The 19417-nt window shown below is 41.4% G+C and overlaps 1 protein-coding gene across 12 annotated transcripts in view; it reads right to left on the bottom strand.

Moving 5' to 3' along the window:
* The window catches only part of TEAD1 (TEA domain transcription factor 1), a 280155-nt gene that overhangs the window by 24402 nt on the left and 236336 nt on the right, over positions 1 to 19417 (bottom strand). For all 12 annotated transcript variants that reach the window (XM_077114015.1, XM_077114018.1, XM_077114021.1 and 9 more), the window contains one exon: positions 14338 to 14511. In XM_077114015.1, coding sequence (XP_076970130.1) covers positions 14338 to 14511 — 174 coding nt within the window. The remainder of the gene's footprint in view (positions 1 to 14337; positions 14512 to 19417) is intronic.

Below are 19417 nucleotides of genomic sequence, written 5' to 3'. Positions count from 1 at the left end.
TGTGGAAGTAGGAAACAATGCCAGGGAGAAAAAGTAGACAGTCCCAGCAAGCAAAAAAAAAAAAAAATTAAATAACACAAAATCAACACTTCCTAAATTTCTCCAGTGATTTAAAGCAGGGACTCAAATAGGTGCTTGTACACCAATTTTCACAGCAGTCCTATGTGCAATAGCCAAAAGGTGAAAACAACCCAAGTGTCTGTCAACAAATGGATAAACTTAATGTCATATATACATTCAATGGAATTTAACTCATCCATAAAAAGGAATGAAGTTCTGATTATGGGGCAACATGAGTCACCCTGAAGGCATGATGCTGGGAGAAATAAGCCAGATGTAAAACGTCTGGCAGATACCATATGATTTTACTTACATGAAATAACCAGAATATGCAAATTCATAGATGCAAAAAGTAGACCACAGGTTAGGGGAATGGGGGATTAATGTTTTTAAGGAATGGGCAGTTTCTGTTCGGGATGATGGAAAAGTTTTGGTAGTGGATGATGGTGACGATAGTACAACCCTGTGAAGGCACTTAAAGCCACCGAATAGCATACCTGAAAGTGGTTAGGATGTGAAATTTTATGTCCTCTACTTGTCATGCTCTTTTCTTTATTCCTGCAACTTAGATGGTTAAGGCCCGTGACAAGATTTTGGACTGGTTTCTCTACTAATACCTCTCACTCAGTAAACCCATTTGTTCATGGATGTTTGCAGCTGTTTCATTTCATGCTTTTGTCTTTTTCTTAAATATTCAAAATGCAAAATTCTTCAGAGAATGATCCTTCCTATTTTCTGGCTGAGGAAAAATGAGGCCGAGCCCAGTTCTGTGGGTTCCAGCCTCCTTGGAGGGGTGGGCTGGACCACGACGAAGCACGTGAGCCCTACCGCTGTCAAGTGAGGAAACGGATGCTGCTCGTGTAGAAGCAGCACTGGACTGATGATGACCCCCTTGTCACTCATTTCAGAGGAAAAAAGCATGCTTGAACAGAGGAGTTAGTAAACACCTCAGCCTGGGGGGGAGAGGAAGTGGCACTATATATCAGGAAAGGAGCAGGAAACAGACACTCCTTTCCTACCCCATCTCTCCCTCCCACCCTGAGGGCTTGGAAGAGCCAAGCAGGATTTACTTGGTTGCAAAAATGAAAACATCAAGAGGACTGTCCCTGACAAGAGACAGTATAATAGGCACTGATGGATGCAAGAAGACGCTGGCGTTTTCAAACCACCACTTTGAACCTCTCCTCTTCATCCTCTCTGAGCAATGATCAAAGGCCCAAGATTTCAAATTGTGAAGCAATTTTTTCCAATGAAAGCATCTGGCTCCTTGGCAAGCGGCACTGGGAGCTGGGCCCTGCTGCGGGCGGCTGTCCAGACCTGCCACATGGGGAGGCTCGGCCAGGCAGGGCGCACACGGGCCGCACAGCTGCTCCCACTGGCGCCAAGGACAACCGCCGCGGCCTGGGCGGACAGCCGTGGGGAGAAGTGCCCCTGGAGGAAGCCGGCGGCTCCCAAACCCTCCCCACCCACTTCATCTGCATCCTGACCTAGGCCCTGGGCAGAGCCAGCTCCCCTTGGCACCCTGTGTCCTGAGGTGGGGGGAGCAGGGATGACTGCCGGACAATTCCCCAGCAAGGCCAGCTGCATCTGCCGAGGGGGAGAGGTACTGTCCTCTGGGAAGTCGCCCTTGGAATGTGTTCAGTTTGGACCAAGATGCCCCATGCCTTAGTCCTCCTGCCACAGCTGTTTTAAATAAAAATAGTAGGAATAAACTGAGCCAGGCTCTCCCAAGTTACTTCCCACTCATTGTGGCATATATTTACATCTACAAAATGGATTAAAAAAAAAAAAAAACCGCCGTGGAGGGTCCCTTTATTGTGCAGATTGGGATCCCTATTTGAATTTCATAAACATTTAGTACTTCAAAGACTCTTAAAAGCTTGGTCTAATTACAATATGCACTGCTTGAAAGGCTGGTTGTTTGCATTGCAAATTCCTACAAATACTAGCATTCTTTACCACAAAAAAAAAAAATTAATTAATATCACCCACATGACTTACTGCCACTGGCCATTTCACAAGGTAGCTGAGATAAAAGAGCCAGGGTGTCAGCCCAAACGGCAAAGCCAAGGCACAGGCCAGTTCTTTCCAGGGAAGGCAGCAAGTGAGTAACAGGGCACCCAGCTGAGCTGGTCCGTCACTCATTACGTTCTCAGGTGTTTGAACACAGGCCCTGAGTCACTTTTTCCGAACCAGGACAGAGAAAGTTTCTCTGATTTGTTTTTTTTTTTTTTGGTATGAAAAGGATTACATACAACAACAACAAAAATAATAATAACTATTATTATTATTGTAACAACCAGTCAATCATATGCAATCAGCTAAAAAAGTGCAGGGCTGCCAGATAAAATACAGGACACACACTTAAATCTGAATCTCAGTATGTATACCTTATCTGAGATGAAAGTTTAACTGGGTGGCTTGTATTTTAATTTGCCAAATTTGGCAACCCCACTAAAAAGTCACTTTTAACAAAAAAAAGAAACAAAAATTGGGACTTTCCTTCCAACTCTCATTGCTGTAAGACATATTATGTCAAAGAAATTTTAAGCGGAAAGAAAATGAAGTTGCTGAATATAATGTAAGGCATAATCCTTTTAGTAAAAACAAATTATGCATGTGTACATAAACGTTTCAGATGCATATTAAAAAAGCCTGCAAGGATACATTCCAAATTTGGGGCGATGAGGATGTATGTGACAGGGAAACTCTCAGTTTTTATTCTATATTCATTTGAACTGCTTGAACTGTTTATAACAAGCTTGTAATAGTTTTGCAATTTAAAAAGGAAACTGAAATGGGGGTGGGTAGATAGATAGGCGGTACCTGGAATGTCTACCTGAACAGGGAGAAGTGGTTCCAGACACCATCACAGGTCTAGGTCTAAATGTAGACCACTGACCATCTCCCTTGGGGATTCATGGCGATTTCAGATGATCCCTCTGTTCCACGCAAAACTGGATTTGGAAATAAGCAGCCACCCCAATTGTGGTACTTCAATTCTTTCCTTCTCAGGCTTTTCTTGAGATGAAATGAGAGTAGCTACACAGTAAAGTCAATAGTGCTTTCATCCACTGGGTAAGTGCTGAGAAGTGTGAGTGCACCATGTGTCTCTCTCCCCTGGACCTCTGGTTAGCAGCAGCTCTCAGCACGACAGCTGCTTAGGATCTCAGTCTGTAACCATGGCAGGCAGCAGAGTTTAAAAGCTCCACGCAGGAAAGGACAGACCTCTGACCTTGGCTTTGTTAGCAACAACTGAGCCAAATGACCCAGGACAGAAAGCACTGGGAGTAACAGCTGTCAGACGGAGTCTCCCACGAGGTCAAGAAGATTCTCAATGTTAGAGATTCTGTCTGGATGCCTTAGAGCTGGGGGCGGTATCTGCAGCGTGAATGGGGCTTGGTTAAGGGATTAGAGATCAGAATTGGAGAAAAAGCAAGAATGAGCTTTTGTGCCCATTTCCCAGGTTATCTTGTTCCACCTTATATTTTCTGGGAATTCGAGATGGGTCTCCAGATGGGTCATTTTAAAGTGACCGCCCTGTGATCAATATTTTTAACCTCTTCTCTCACCAATCTCCAAGATCCATAAGCCCCAGCAGCCACCAGGACCCCTTGCAAGCTCCCACTAGGAATCCCTGTCTCTGGACCAGTATCTCCTTTCCTTGCAAAACCTTTCCCACTCTTTCATTACCAAATTATTTCAGGATTCATTCAAATGCCAGCTCTGAAGCCTTCCAGAATGTTCTCAGGCAAAAAGGGTCCATCCACCTGTTTCCACAGCAACCTCTGCTCACACTTCCATGACACCTAGCCCACGGTGCTGTCATTCATGTGTATGTGTGCCATTCCCCCCCACCCCCCCCCCCATCCCTGGAACCTGAGGTCTGGAAGTCAGACCATCTTACTCAGGTTTGTTTCTCTGGTTCTCTAAGAACAAAGCAGACTTGAGTGAATGCTTGTTGAATGTCTCACTAGTGATGTGCATATTTCTTACTGATTCAAATAATTAAAACGTTTCTACCAGCACCGAACAACTCCAGAGGTAGCTGGGAAAAGCTTTTCTGTGAGTCTCTTGAAGCCCCCTGCCCCTTTTGTGAATTCCTCAAGGACGTCTGCTCAACAAACCATCAGGTGTTTACTATAAGTTGGCTAAGTGGTAGTTCGACCACCTGATGTACAGCAATTTCTCTAGGATTGTTTATTCACCGGAATAAATAAAATAACTAACTTTTCAGCTGACTAATTAAAAAAAAACAGAAAACAACTGTTGAAGTTGATTATTATGCATTGCACTGCTGGATAAAATAAAGGCGAGGCATAGGATTCCTGCTCCCTGGGGGATGAAGGAAGCACTATTAGGCAACAGTTAATGCAGAAAGTGCTAACAAGCCCCAGATTCCACCCCCCCCCACCACGAAATCAAAATAAAATGGGTGGACGTGCATGTTACCGTCTCCCCTACTCTTCCCCTGGGATTTCAGGGGCTATCACGCACCATAGGTTAAAATAATCATCTACTCACAGTCCAATGAAAGGGACTTTAACATGCATTAGCCTCAGGAGCACTTCACAAGATCAGTCTTCCTTGTTCATCTTCCTTTCCCTTAAATCATTCCTTCACTTAATATTCAGGTAATTTCAGAATTTAACACATTTTTCGATGGGACAGAAATACAGAGAAATGCAAAACTTGTGCTGAAAGACCCTTTCTTACTAACAGCAGTCTAAAACATATGGGGAACAAATGATTCCTAACTTCCTCTCCAGTAATAGCAACAAGGACATTGGATTGCAAGTGACAGACTTATGTCTACAATTTCAACCTCAATCCTAGGCTCCAATCAAAAACATGCTGAAACCCCAAAGAGGGTTTATCTGCAAGTTCCATTGTTCACCGGGTTTCTTCTTAAATAAAGCTGAGTGCTTCTTTTTTTTTTTTTTTTATTCACAGTGGCTGTCATTTTATAGAACAAACAGGATTTCATTCCTACCAAGATGAAAGTATCTTCTAAAGGGGAATGTTTTCCAGATAACTTACATCCCCTTAATCTGTTTTAGAAAGACTTCTCGCATGTCATAGTCAGTAAAACTAACCTTTGTTTTACTTCTTAAGTAGGTTAAGGAAGTGAATTAAGTGATCATGAAAATACTGACCGTTGTTTACATCAAACGATCATTACTCTAAGAATTTTAAAAAGAAAAATATTATTAATAGCCATAGGGTAATATCATATACTTTGGCTTCTAAGACACCACTAATTTAATAACGATTTGGGAGGAAAAATTAATATTGTATTATTTGTATATAAAAATTTGCTTTAGCCTGACAGGACACATACCCAATACAATTTCATTTCTCATTACTTTCTCCTCTACTGATTGTCCCAATCAAAGTTTGAAACTAAGCCTTTGAATGATTTTTGGCCGTAAGGTTTGTGAATACATGCTATTAAAAACTCTGCCTTTTTTTTTAACTTGTGCTCACAGTACTGGCACTATTTGGCATGTCTAGGACACAGAGTATGATTTTGAGGCCCATTTAAAAATATTAGTTTCACCTGCATTTCTTATTTGGTTAAATTCACAATTTTGTTTATTTACTTAAGTAAACTACAAATGGCTGGAAATTAATTTTTGAGAGTCAGCTGCAAGGTGCACTTGGTTTTTTGTCCTTTACAACTGAATCAAAGCCACCTCTTCTAGCTTTGAAAATTCTATGCTCAGTTCCAAAACAGGTGACACTTTCTTTTAAATCAACTGCACGGTGTGCCATATCTGCCATGTAACTGGGAACCCATCCACACAAATCTCAGGGCCGAAATGAAGCACAGCTCTGTCCACCTGCGGTGATCACCTTTACTCTTTAGTACGTACACAGCACCCAATCATTGTTTATATGGAAATGGGGTAGCATGGTTATCTTCCAGTGACTAATATTGGCTTCACTAACAACAAATCTGGTTCCACGATCCTCTGCAAACACAACAAATTTCAATGCCTGCATCAATGTGTACTTTCCCTGGGATGTTTTACTTAGGGATTCAAATTAAAGCTAAAATTCTATTATATATGGTACTACCAACACAAATAACTCAGCTAAGGTACCCGGGGATGGCCAGCTGACTAAGGGATTACAAAGGGCAGCAGTAACAGTCACCTTACAACTTACTCCTCTGACTGAGGGTGGGCAAGGGGTTCTGATGTCAGCTCCACGAAGTACGCCATCTGCAGAACTGCAGAAATGCGAACACACAGAGAATTACGGGAACACACTATGTTTAACCTTCTGGAGGATAAGGAAGGATAAAAGGCTTGTGAGTAGAAAGAAAAAAGTAATTGCAGAGATAGAGGAGTTAAAAAAAAAAAACCAAAATGACAATAAAAAGTTGTTTTTGTGATGGTTGTTTTGAATTATGCCAGGCAAGGCTGATGAAGATGCCTGTTACACTCACTGTTTAAACAGGAACTGCTACACTGATCTGGATAGGACTAAGGTATATCAGAAGACTGGGTAAAGGAAGCTATCGTCCTCACCACTCCTGAGTGAGACTAAAGGGAGAGATGTTTATTTGGCGCAAAATTTATATTTTGGGTACAGCATTTCCTAATTTAACTTGTATGGTCAGTTTAGTTGAACACCATAAGTGTTCAACATGGAATCTTGAGTAGGGCATGAAATTTTGTTGGTTTGTCCAGGTTATTGTGATGCCCCGAAAAATCCCAGTGATTTGGACAGTGAATAAAGAAGCATTTACCAAGTCCCCTTGGGGGAATGGGGAAAGGGGGAAAATATACAACTTCCCCATTTGGAGAATTCTGATATTCTTGCAAGCAGTGGGGACAACCAAATCAATAGACTGTGCCCTCAATTTTGGGGGTTGCCCCTGTGAAACTTATCCCTGCAAAGGATAGGCTCAGCCTCCTTAAAATTAGGCCTAAGAGTCACCCCCAGAGAATCTCTTTTGTTGCACAGATGTGGCCTCTCTCTCTCTAAGCTGACACAGCCAATGAACTCATTGCCCTCCCCTCTACGTGGGACATGACTCCCAGGGGTGTAAATCTCCCAGGCAACGTGAGACAGAAATCCTGGGATGAGCCAGGACCCAGCATCAAGGGACGGAGAAAACCTTCTCGACTAAAAAAGGGGAAAGAGAGAAATGAGACAAAATCAAGTGTCAGTGGCTGAGAAATTTCAAACAGAGTCGAGAAGTTATCCTGGAGGTTATTCTTAGGCATTATATAGATATTCCTTTTTCAGTTTATGGTGTCATGTAGTGGCTGGAGGGAAGTACCTGAAATGGTAGAGCTGTCTTCCAGTAGCTATGTTTCTTGAAGCTGACTGTATAATGATATCGCTTTTACAATGTGACTGTGTGATTGTGAAAACCTTCTGTCTGATGCTCTTTTTATGTAGGGTATGGACAGATGAGTAAAAAGTATGGATACAAATTAAACAAATAATAGGAGAAACAAAGGTTAAAATAAATTGAGTAGATTGATCAACGAGAGGGAAGGGTAAGGGGTATAGTATGTATGAGTTGTTTCTTTTTTCTTTCCTTTGCTGGAGTGATGCAAAGGTTAAAAAAAAATGATCATGGTGATGAATATGCAACTATGTGAAGATACTGTGGCCACTGATTACACACCATGTATAGAATGTTCGTATGTCAAGAATGTTTGCTAGGCTTTTACAACAAAAATATTTTTTTAAAAAATGAGTAACTGCTACAGTTTTAGAAAGCAACTCTGTTATATATATATATACACACACACATTAAAAGCCATAACATCAATATCTAATAAAAATAAGAAGGGTTCATGTATGATATACCCAGGAAGCAGGATACTATGTAGTCATTAGAAAATGATAATTAAGAATATGATGACATACGGCTACTAGGAAGGGTGTTCAGTGAGATAAATTCAGTATATAAATTCAGTATATCCTTTGATTAAAACTATACACATGTATCATAGTAGGCTGTATTAGTGATGCACATAGGAATGAATAAAAATATTTACAAGATTGTCTAGGATATTGTCATGTGTCCTTATAATGATAATGTAAAAATGATGCTGCTTTTACCCCCCAAAGGCAACTAACTAGATTTTACTTACCTCTCTAGTAAGACTTAGAGGACCCAACTTGCAATGGTAGTTTATTTACCTTCCTTTCCATGTAAACAAATACCAGAGCCTCACATAAGACAGAACTTCGGAGAGAAGCCAAGCCTGCTGCTTCACTGCAGTCACCATTGCAGGCTCCCACTAAGTGTTGGGATTGTTCTGGTGACAGCGTGTGACTGCACAGGCCATGCATGCAGGGTCTAGTGGGAAGAGCTCAGATTCAGGACTCCAGCAGATGTGGCATTTACTAGCTGTGTGACTCTGCCTCTCTGCAATTCACTTTCTTCGTGTGTGAAATGGGACCAATCACACACATTTCCCGAGGATTAAATAATAGCAAGTATGCGATTATGCCTGGCTCAAAAAAGGTAATTAATAACAGGTTCACACTGCTGAAGCAGAAGAACTCCTTTCCTTCTATTCCAGGAAGCTCACTGTTTGTCTCTTTGTAATCAGCTGTGAAGTAGAATAAATATGCACAGGAGCAAATAAAAAGAAGAGAATGGAAATGAACAGGAAACTGTCAGGAAAAGGAAAAGGAAAAGGAAACGAATAACACTAGAAGAAGTGAAATGTTGAGAAAGTTTCTGTAGTTCTCAGTTCAAAGAATCCTATCACTCTTCTGGCTCAAAAGTTATTATACCTACTGATTGCTTCCTACTGCCCACACAGCTAAATCCAAATCCAAATTCCTTGTCTATCTGAATTTTCCCCACCCACACAAATGAAGGCCCACATGTAATGCACCTAAGTGCATCCCAGCAGTGCACCCCAGCTGTACCATGTCTCTGTGCCCGCATGCAACAACCTCCCCGCCTAAAATGCCCTCTGTCATCTCTTCCACCGGAATGGCTGAAGGAGGATGTGATTGCCAAGATCTCACAGGGTGGAAATTAAAAATGGTTCAACCGGGCGGGCCGCGGTGGCTCAGCGGGCAAAGTGCTTGCCTGCTATGCCGGAGGACCTCGGTTCGATTCCCGGCCCCACCCCATGTAACAAAAACGGAGAAACAGAATACAATAAAAAACAAGAAAATGTTTAAAAAATGTTTCCCTTTCCTCCTTCCTTCCTTCCTTCTATCCTTCCTTCCTTCTCTCTGTCTTTCCTAAAAAAAAAAAATAAAAAAAAAAAAAAAAAAAAAAATGGTTCAACCACTTTAGAAAACAGCTGGGCAGCTCATAACAATTAGCTGTAAATTTATGTATGAGTTAGCAATTTCACTCTCAGGAATCCACGCAGGAGAAATAAAACCTATGACCAGCCAAACGCTTGTATGTGCTGTTCACAGCAACATTATTCAAATGGCCTTAAGTGGAGACAACCCACCTGTCCATGAGCTGATGAATGGCTAAGTGAAATGTGGCATATCCACACTGGGATGCTACTCAGCAATAAATAGGAACTAACTACTAACTCCTGCTACAACATGAATGCATCTCAGATACGCTGCGATAAGTGGAAGAAGGCAGATGCAAAAGACCATGCACTGAATGATTCCATTTACAGGAAATGTCCAGAAAAGGGCAATGTAGAGACAAAGAGTAGATGAGTTGTTGCCTACAGCTGAGGGTGGGAGTGGGGACAAACTGCAAATGGGATCTTTTTCGGAGTGATGGAAATATTAAAAAGTAAAGATTGTAGCAATGGTTGCATAACTCTCTCAGTCAACTAAAAATCACTGAATTGTGCACTTAAAATGAGTGAAGTTCTGTGGTATGTAAATGAAACCTCAATAAAGTTCTTTAAGGAAACAAAAAGACTCATTAGATGCACAGCCTTATAAGCAGGGGCTCTTGGGTGTTCCATACCATGAAGACATGACAGGCTGTGAGGCTTGCATCATGGAGGGGGGTGCCTCTGCCATTCATTTATGTTTGGGGCCTGGGTTGCTATTTGGCTCACTGCAATCCCACTCCCCTCTCAGTGCCAACTGGCATGGAAGAGCTGCGGTGCCCGCAGCTTGGGTTTAAGAGCAGGTAGCTTAGGGAGCCTGCAGTGGTTCTCCCAAAGCAAACCACTCCCAAAGTGGTCCTCCCTGACTCTAGCCCTGCCTGAGCAGCCTCAGAGTGGATATAGAAGACATTCTGCAAAGAGAACTTCAGGAAGGATCCAAAGAACAAATGATGAGTCAGCCCGCACATGCTCACCTACTCCTTTTCTTTTCACTTGCCCACAGCAGAAGGAACTACTATACACCCTCTAGGTGGTCCCCTTAACTTTGTTCTTTCATTCTGAGCAATGTTCTCAGGTCTTTTGCCTTACATCTCCCGCCACACACTGCTTCTAACAATCCTAAGCATGCACATATCCACGTAGTCAGTCACTGGAACAGCAATATGTTTTGAGCCACTTGAATTATTTCCACTTTTATTTTAAAAGTATCTTTCCTTGATATTGAGGTAGTTCACATTAATATTGGGCCTGACACATAATATCATTTGGAAATTTGTTCAAAATTGAAATTATTATCAACTCGCTTTCAAGATCTTAGATTATGACAAGTTAGAGACTTCAGGCACTTTGAGGATAAGGAAAGGGAGAATGCAGGGGCTCTCTTGAAATGTTCTGAATTCACATGAAAATAAGCAAATTTGCCAGACAAATTGCTAATACAAAAGACAGTTCAAAGTGAGTTTTAAACCTACTTAAGAAACATCCAAGGAAATCCAAGGAAAGCTATTCTTTGTGTAAATTCATGCTTACTTAGTCATTAGGTTTCAAAAGCCAATAGGATTTCAAATCGCAATAAACTGTCGGCTTAATTTAAATTGCTTTTCCTCATTTATTTTAACAGTGTTACAAATGAGTTTCTTTAAAAAGTTAAATAATTTTAACAATTATACTGGAGTGATATTTTCTATCATATTTATAGAAATGCTCACTTTTAATCTTTCTGATCTTAATTTAATAAACTAAAGTTTGGTCTGGGTAACTGTTTCTAAATTTGCACATCCAGCCCTGGCCACGGTCCTCTAAACATCTGCAATCTCAACCTCATTGTGTGGGGATTTATGACTGAAGGATCCCATCACTAAAAGGGTCTATTAAAATTATTCACTGAGAAAAAGAGAAAGGGGTAATTTTGAGGGCAAAAGCAACTTTCTGAGTGTTTTCCATACCAATAGCATATTCCATAGCAATATCATATTCAAATAATATGCTAATTGTAAGAAATCTTATTAAAAACCAACATTCCTTAACTTGAAGGTACTGAAAACGGCTCCTTTTAATCATGTTTTATAATTTCAGAGTTTAAAAACGATTAACCTAGATAGGACACTTCTTTTTATTTATTTTATAATAGTAGCTCTCAAATTCTCCAACTCAGGACCCCCTTATGGTCTGAAAAACTACTGAGTATTCCAAAAGAGTTTTTGCTTATATATATCTGTCTATATTTTCCACATTGGAAATTAAAACTGAGAAAGTTTAAAAATATTTATTATCTCATTTCAAGATAAGATCACTGCACATTGACATATACACTTTTTTTTTTTCTTACATGGGCAGGCACCCGGAATCGAACCCGGGTCCTCTGGCATGGCAAGCAAACATTCTTGCCTGCTGAGCCAGTGTGGCCGCCCGACATACACTTTTATTAGACAGACCTATACTTACCAAAAAGTAGTGAGAAGAGTGACACCGTTTTATGTTAGAGAAACCTATTTCATGTCCAAGTTAACAGTTGAATTCTCATACTTGTTCCTACATTCAATTTGTTATGATACATTGTTTTTGGTTGAAATCTATGAAGAAAATCTGGCCTCATAATGATATGTAATTGGAAAAGGGAAAAGCATTTTAATAGGCTTTTCAAACAATTATAAATGTTTTTCTTTGGTACTGTATCAAAATTCAACCAGTGGCAGTTCCTCAAAGGTTGCGTCTTAGAATCTGAAACCATAACAATGAACTTTTTGTACTCTGTTACACTAAAGTCCATTGGTCTACCTTGTACAGTATCAAAAAATCACATTCAGTAATATCACTGCGGATCTCAACAGAAAAGTCATTTAAGTCTTGAGAAACTGTCAGGATCACAAAGGTGGATGCAAGTTTTCTAAAACTCTAATTCTCACGTGAAAGCTCGAATTTTAACCCGGGTTAAAAAATATCTTCAGTTGTTTTCCCTGAAGTGACAGGCTCCCTGCATTCATTTTTAGTGTGTACTTGAGATTCAAGATGCAATAAAACTCATAAAGGACATGTGTGGTTTAAGTAGCTCTTTTCTTCTTTTTTCAACTGTGAGTACATAGTAATTGAGCCACCGTCTTAAGTCATGCTAAGGCGTCAGCAGTTTACCCCACTGTTTTTGTACCATCAATACATTTATCAGCAGGTGCAAAAGGCAAATGGCATCTCAGTATCATAATGAAAATGGTTTCACCCTTGTGGATCCACTGAAAGTGTCCTGAAGAATGCCGTAGGGGTCCATGAGTACTTTGAGAACCGAGGGCTACCATTAATATTGGAATTAATAATCCCCCAACCACCTTCTAAATCACTAGTTGGCAACCACCAATTTATAAAGGGAAAGTGGCTATTATCACCTTTTCAGGTTGTCCACATGGATTCTGACTCCAAGAACATCAATATAAGTAGAAGGCTACTTTTGCAATACACATCTCAGTATGGAAGCATGAAAAATGAAATCTAGTTACCACAGAAGGAAAAAAGAAATGAAATTAACTAAATTAAATATGCAAAATTTTCCCAAAGAACTCATAACACTTTTCTTTCATTCATCTTTTGGTCCCCATATTTGCTGGACTTTTTATGTGCATAAAATACATGGTTGGTATCTAGACAGGGAAGGTCTTAGATTGACAGACCCCAGGGCCAGGATCCATAGGGTGTCCAGCTGCCAGAAACAGAGCAGAGGCATTCAAGTCAGACAGATTTGTTTTCAAGTCCCAGGTGCCCAATCTACAAATAGCCTGGACTCAGAGATGCTTTCTAACGTCTCAGTCAATTCCCCGTTGGAAACAAGGTGAATTCTACCAAACACCTGTGAGATGCATGTTGAATACACAGGTGGCATTCAGTAAATGGTAGCTGCTTTTATGAGTAAGGTCCCCTGGAGACACTCAAGAGTCCAGAGGGAGTGGGACACACATACAAATGCTTATGATACAGCGTGTACTAACTACAAAATGGATGGGAGTAAAAGAAAGATCACTGGTCTGATTAGGTCAGGAAAGCGTTATGACAGAGAAGCCAATGTCTTAAAGGAAGAGGAGGAGCTAGTCGGGTGGTAGATTAGGAAAAAGGAAAACATGTGCACCCAGACATACACACAGTAGAGGCATAGGATAAGGAGGTAGAGGAAAGGGGCTGTGGCAGAACCTGAGAGGAAAACACCCTGAAACCAGACCATTTAGGGCTTTTAATGCCATGTGAAAGAGCACAAACATTTGAAACAAATCTTTTTTTTATTTCTGTAAAGACCAAGGAATTATAAATTCCCAGGGCTAGCAGGTCACCTGGTCTCTGCTGCCCCCTGTACATTATGCTTATGTCTCTTGCAATCTCCAAGATAAGAGGCCCTCTGACCTGAGCTTACATAGTGGAGGGGGAACAGCAAAGCTACTCTTGGAGATTCTGGAACAAGAGCCAAAGCCCAGCATCTGGGGGAATTTTCCCTTGTAGTATTAAAGCATGAAGGAGATACAGACTGGGCAAACCATTTTGTAACCACTCAGACACCTACAAAATCTTAGCACGTATAATTCTATCTTCATCTTCGCCCCTTCTTTGCCTCAGTCCTGTGCTCTGGGGGAATTTTAGGTTGCCTTTAAGCAATGGAGTGAAAAGAAACAGAAAAGAGGGGCTAATACCCTACGTTTTCCATTCTGATTTCAGCCACCTGTAAAGCCTCTTGTCACTGCATGAGTGAGTCCTGAAGCCCAAAGAGGCCCCCCATCTCTTTCGCCCCTTGGTAGGATGGCAGGCGCCTCCCAGATGCGCTGTGTGGATGCCCCATGTAGACAGTCCCACAGGTATAAGCCCGTGATCCACTGATCATTCTGCAAATGTACGGGAAGGTGCAGTCAGCACCAATCCATGGCCAGCTGTCCTGCATGGAAGCATGCGTGGAATGCAATCACTCAGACAAAACCCACGGTAATCACAGCAATGTCTTACTCACCCAGAATTTTACGAGGAAGAAGGCATTTTGAGGGCCCTTTCCAAACAGTTCCTTTAAGCCACCTTTCTTTTCAGGAAATTTGTCATAAATCTGACGAATGTCCACTGATTCAAGCAATGGGTCACTGTAAGAATGGTTGGCATGCCCAATGTGTACGAAGAGGTGTTTGTTGTACTGGAAGAAACCAAGAAAAACATTCCCATTACAAACCCTTTGATCAATCCAGGACTCATCTATCTTGAATGGGATATGCTCAAACTTGAACTCAAAACTCCAGAATTAGGCCTTCAACAGCTCAGGGTCTCCGCCTCTGAAAAGATGGAGAGGTTAAGAAAAGTTTTTATAGCTTATGGTTTAAACAATCATTGTCTTTTGTTGACAAGGGCATAAAAAAGGTTTTTTTAAAAGTTATATGTTATTTCTTTCGTATTGCCAAAATCCTTTTTTGAAGAGATTAAGATTTGGAGAACAATGATATTTTGAGCTTCACCACCATATTTTCGAGTTCCACTTACACTAATCCTATTTATGCTGTAAAATTAATGACATAGAATGTAAATTATTAGAGAAAAATGTTGTAATAAAGTATTTTAAAAATAAGAGACTATTAAGTCCTCTTTCATTTGGATGCTATATGCTAAGTATTCTAGATTCAGTCTCATGATATACCATCCAATTAAAATTAAAAAAGAAAACTTAAAAAGGCCTTGTGCAGAAATAGTAATAAGAATAATTCAATCATATAACTACCAAACCAAGAAACAATTACTCAGGGAGGCTCAGAGATGACCTGACTCAATTGCAAATGACAGTAACATTCTTTGAAGCTTATTATTTATAATATATGCTTAACAAGAAGTATATAGAGTTAGCTAAAGTCATCATCCAGAGTGCACTTACCACCCCTGCTCTCCTAGCAAAGGTGGGGATGCAGTACTCTGCACAATGGTATTCCAGCAGGAATAAGAGTGTCAGGACTTTATTTCCCCGGCCGCTTAGTGACCAATCTAGAACTTCTGTATAAATGCTGTCCATTATGTAGGGTCAGGGTATAAGCACACTGGGAGGATCTATAAGGCTGGATATGGCCAGAAGGAAGAACGTGGTTCACTCACTCATTCACAAAACAAAAAACAAACAAAATGAAAAACATACCACCCCCACCGCCCCAACCCCACGGCCCCCACTGCCCCTACCCCACCGCCCCCACACTCACATTCACAAGTCCTGTGAAGCATTTAACTTACAAAGGAAACACTTTCCTGGTGCTTTGGTGTAAGACATGGTAATCGGACCACAAAGGTATCTGTCCAAACTCATGGTTCTCAAATCAGGCTGCATCATAATCACCCAAGGAGCATATAAAAATCACCAATGTCTGGGGTCCAGCTCAGACTGGTCAAACTGGAATCCCTGAGAGGGAGGCCCAGAGATGAGCATTTTTTTAAAGTTCATTAGCAAATTCCAATATTCATCTAAGTCTGAGAGCCACTGGTCTAGACTCTACACTCCAAACCTTCCATGCCTGCCTTTTCTGCTGAACAGGCAGTGACACCAACTTAACATAACACAAAAGAAGTCCAGGAGGGTAGGGTTTCCAGGGACCTGAGGACCGGAGAAGGCTCAAAAGAGAAACACCATCTCCCTTCTTCACCAAGCACTCCTTGCTCTCTTTCCAAGTTTAAATGGGCATTTCTCAAACTAGTGTCCTTCAGAATACTCATCCCTTAGAAAGTGCAAATAAAAGAAGGCCTGGTCAAAGCTGCCGACCTGGAGGTCGTACTGTATATCGGTTAAGAGTATGATGCCTGGACTCAGCCTGCTCAAGTACAAAATTCTGTCCCCACTATAAATTAACTGTGGCATTGGGCAGGTTCCTTCCCAGCTTCTAAAATGCAGGAAGTGATGACATCTGCCTCCCTGGGTCTTTGGAGGCTTTAAATGAGATACTGTATATAGAGAGCTTACCAGATTCTAAGAGTTAAATATTCAAAAATAGCAGCTATTATTATTATTATTACTGTTCATACAACCTTCCCTCTCTAAGATTCACAGCGAATATTAGCATATCAAATGCACTGCAGTAAAGAAATATTTTTTAACTTTGTATAATTCAAAGTTTCCCAAACTCATTTGGTCACAGAATTCTTTCAAATACATCCCAAGGCAGTGCAGGCTTAAATCCCAGGTCCACACCATGAGCCTGAGGCCCGACGCAGGGGGCCCGGCTGATGTTAATCCTGGGCTCACACACGGTATGCAGCCGAGCTCACCCCTCGTCGGCATCATAGTGGGGCCTTCAGCAAGGCTTGAGACACCCTAATAGGTGTCAGGGGAAATGAAAAACAGGAGCCTATCAAACACGTGCACGGACACAGCTTCTGTACTAGCCGCCTGCTGGATTTCAGGGAAGACTGAGAACTTGAGGACCACTGAGTAAGAACAGATTATGCCTGCGCTGGAAAAGAGTTTTTATTTTTTAAAAAAGTAAAGCTGGTGTTGCGTTAGGGAGCGAGGGGGTGGGGAGGGCTCTTTGATCTTTCTGTAAATTTTCCCAAATGTCGTCACATCATCTTTGCAATTATAAGCAAACAAAGGCGCACGGAAATGTATGAGGCACAGACACCGCTGGTAAGGAGCTCCTAGTCTCATTAGCGGGTAAAAGGAGAAAAAAATAACACAAAGGGAAAGCTGGGGGCACAGTCACTGGTGTGAAAGGCCACTGGAGATGAAAAGATGAGTGTGGAGGATGTGTCTCTGCCTCTTTTCATTCTCTAGTTAAGACACCATTATGGGAGCTGAGGGCAAAACGCACTGCTCCCTCATTTTCTAGACAACTGGATGTCTCTATATCCATATCCCTCCACCCACACCTTATTAATAACCTGTGCTTGCAGCTAGCACCCAGTTCTGCCTGGCTTTGCCAGGTTCCACTCCTGTCATTCCTTGTGCCTTCTGTAGGTAGTGAATTTATGAGAAAGAAGGGAACAGAAGCACAGCATTGGAGGTCTCGGTGACTCAAACTAAGTCTCTCAATTCGAGCTCCACACCAGCTCTTCTGTCTTCCCAGCTATCCCCACACCAGGGTAGACCTGGGGTGAAGTCAGAAAGCTGTGAGACTTGGGAGTCTTTTCTTGGGACACCGAAAGGCCCCTGAACTGCACTGTTGGAATTCGGGGATCATAGCCTTGACATGTTAAGAAGTCAGGGAGGTTTTTTTGTTTTTGTTTTTTCTTTTTACTATTATTATTATTATTATTTTTTCTCTATATTAACATTCTATATCATTTTCTGTTGTTTTGCTAGTTCTTTTCCTAAATCGATGCAAATGTACTAAGAAATGATGATCGTGCATCTATGTGATGATGTTAAGAATTACTGATTGCATATGTAGAATGGAACGATTTCTAAATGTTGTGTTAATTTCTTTTTTTTCTTTAATTAAAAAAAAAAAAAAGAAGACGTCAATGGAACCTGGAAGAGAAAGGAGAAGATGCCGCCGTGTGAAGGAAAAGCCAAGGAACCCAAGGATTGCAGGTCGTCAGCTCAGAATGTCACAGTCTTCAGGGGGAAAGCATTGCCTTGCTGATGTCTCAAGTTTGGACTTCTACCTTCAAAACTGTAAGCCAGAAAACTAAAATACAAGGTATGATACTGTCAGTAAAAAAAAAAAAAAAAAAAAAAAAAAGAAGTCAGGGAATGGAGGGTACATAGTGGCGGTCGTGAAGGTATGGCTGAGATGCAAGGTGTCCAGTGCAAAGCATGACACTCTGAAGCCAGACACGAACCTGAAATCTCAGTTTTCTCATGTGCATGATGAGTACATAATAGCTTTAATGTAGAAGAGTTTTGAAGATTAAAGGAAAGAACGAATGAAAAGTGCTTGGTAGAGGGCCTGGTATCTAAAAAAGTGTTCCATAAATCATAACTGCTAGAACTACTATTGAAATGGCTTATTATCAGGTGAAATGAAGTAAATCCTGGTGTAGAAGTTAAAGACCTTCCTTCCTTTAGCTATCCTTCCTGCCCAGCAAAGAGAAAGCAAACATGAATAAGCCAAGGTCTGGAAGCAATTGTGAAGCATGTGACTCTTAAACCCTTGGTGACAAGCTCCTCCCAGAGTGGGCTTCTCCCCCGTGCCCGGAGGAGGGACAAGAGTACACATCCTCTGAGCACTCTATCCTTGCCTCACGACGCTGCTGTAAATAGGTTGTACTGAAATCATTTTACAGATGAGGAAATAGGGACTTAGAGATGAACTGACTTCACACACAAACAAGACGTCCTGGAGTCAAGATGGAAACTTGAATCTGCTCGCACCACTGCCCAAGTGTCAACCACACCAGCCCCCAGAAGAAATGCCCAGGCCTTCCTACCTCTGCTGGATCTACTCTTCCTGAGGGAAAGTTGGTTTAAAAAATAAAAAGCTAAATAGTGTTTTCAACATTCTAAGAAATTAGATTAGAATCTAGGACAAAGATAATGATGCATGGACATATCAGAGTTCTTAAAGGTTTCTATTTTGAGGGAGTCGCCTTTGAGCACAAGTGGCTGAAATGGACTGGGAAGGGGCAGGTTGTCTTTGCCAAGGGAAATCAGGCACTGCCTCTCCAAAGCTGGTCACCTGAAACCCAGCCCCGAATGCTGGCATCTGAGTGGTTTTATTCCTGCCAAGGGGTGACTTTGTTTCTAAGAATACAAAAGGACTAAAGACGTTGTTCTGGAGAGCACAGCATTGCTACAAACAGTTCCTCTCTGTCCCCTTAACTCAACCTGGCTAGGTCAGGAATCCCAATGACCCCAAACCCAGAAGGCTGAAAAGAAGAAATCTATCTGGTATGTTTGGGTTCAAGTTTTAATGAAATCAAGGTTCTCAACAAACCATGTGGTGAGGCCTGAACTTCCTCCCATCCTGCCAGTTGTCCTAGTGAAGGGCAGGTTAGGGTGGATCCTTCACCTCACTCCCTCCTTCCCAAATAAATTTCATTTTCTTTCCAGCAGTGGTGGTTTCCCCAGAACTAGAGCTCCCCCCCCCCCCAAAAAAAGACAGAAAACACACACAAAAGAAAAATGAATATTG

Source organism: Tamandua tetradactyla, chromosome 8 (assembly GCF_023851605.1).
Source record: "Tamandua tetradactyla isolate mTamTet1 chromosome 8, mTamTet1.pri, whole genome shotgun sequence".
Classification (NCBI taxonomy): Eukaryota; Metazoa; Chordata; class Mammalia; order Pilosa; family Myrmecophagidae; genus Tamandua; species Tamandua tetradactyla.
The sequence above is the reverse complement of the archived record's forward strand: the minus strand, read 5'-3'. Positions and strand labels throughout refer to the sequence as shown.